General features: G+C 44.3%; 1 protein-coding gene across 1 annotated transcript; it reads left to right on the top strand.

Annotated features, from left to right (window-relative positions):
• Window positions 1-316: 316 nt before the first annotated feature.
• Window positions 317-1,409, top strand: SARC_16082 (hypothetical protein; the record flags this gene model as incomplete). Its single annotated transcript, XM_014289805.1, has 1 exon — window positions 317-1,409. One exon carries the CDS (start codon window positions 317-319, stop codon window positions 1,178-1,180), a length of 864 nt encoding a protein of 287 aa, XP_014145280.1. The 3' UTR covers window positions 1,181-1,409.
• Window positions 1,410-1,457: the final 48 nt, after the last annotated feature.

Here is a 1,457-nt window from a genome sequence, read left to right as displayed (position 1 = left end):
GACTTCCTTTGGTTTATTCTAGTTTTATAATGCTATTGGCGCGAAGCCCCACTGACGCCACCGGTGGAGCTTTTGGATCCCCTATTGTAAGTCAATGTTCATATATGCATGAGTGTGCAATAGGGTTACTTTGCCCCGATTGCCATAAAATTTAATTGATTTATGAATCTACGAATGTCGGAGAATCTGACTATCGTATTCTGTTGAAAACTGTTACGCGCGAGAATATCAACCATAAATTTTGTTCAAATGTACTGACCGACAACCTCAATCTTTCTCATCCTCGAAACAATGACCATTGTATGTATGTCAACAAATGCACATCCACGTACCCGTGTATGGCTTTGTCTCAACATCACCCATACTCTCCTCTTCAAACAGCATTGATGGGAATTATCTCGAAAATCACGGACTAAATCGTACGGACACACTACTCAAGGCCGACAACTACACTTGGGCTCCTTTGCCCGCCTCTGTCATAGCGCCACCTCAATGGCTGCGCGAAATGAACCGCGGAAATGATATGCACTGGGCCGAAGACATTAATAGTATTGCGCTGCTGTTGAAGGACGGGTTTGACAAGAAAGATTGTGTGGGGGTGGAGAGGGTCATAAAGCAATACTTTGATGTTGATCAGCTAGTAGACTATATAGCTATCAATACTATACTATTAGAGGGGGATCAGACGTACCACAACTACCTGCTGCACAGGAGGCAGGGCGAAGTCAAGTGGCGACATTTTTTCTGGGACAAGGATGGGGCATTGGACTTGTTTCGCTCTCCGCAAAAGATCAAAAATTACAATACGTTTAAATTCGGGGTGTCTTACAAGAATGGCGTGATGGTGCATTTGCGGTATCAGCCCAATTATTTGCTACAGAACTTTTTGAATGCAAAGGGTATGTACGAGAAGGTGCACAAGAAAGTATTGGAGTTCACGGACAAGAAGACGGGTCTACTGAATGGAAAACGCTTTACAACGACGATAAGCAATTTCAGCAAGCGAGTGAGACCGTTTGTAGAGAAGGGTAAAGCCGATAAAATAACGCATAAGGTCTTCGACGCAGAGATCAAACGGTTGAAGAAAGTGTACGCGCATCCCGAGAAACTCTGGGAGGAGTTCGAGGTTAAGTGGTGGGGCAAGAACGGCACAGCTCCCACGTGTGGCGAGTGGAGTTAGGTGTCCAGATGAGATAGTATCGGTAAACGTACGGAGACTTGGCTAAGTCGAAACAAATGCCATGTGCTGCAAAACACGCACACATTGCTCCACAGAGTTGAAACAACATTAGAAAAACGAGGTCGACTATTCTGAGCCTCTAGTGCGATGACATAGCGAGGGCCACTGAGCATTAATATTGTAGTGTGCTGTTTGTACATCAAACATAAAGACTGACTGAAAACATGAGAAATAGTGGAAATTCGTAGCTCCAGGGTATCAAAGTTTAATGGTATAT

Source organism: Sphaeroforma arctica (genome assembly GCF_001186125.1).
Source record: "Sphaeroforma arctica JP610 unplaced genomic scaffold supercont1.7317, whole genome shotgun sequence".
Classification (NCBI taxonomy): domain Eukaryota; class Ichthyosporea; order Ichthyophonida; genus Sphaeroforma; species Sphaeroforma arctica.
The sequence above is the reverse complement of the archived record's forward strand: the minus strand, read 5'-3'. Positions and strand labels throughout refer to the sequence as shown.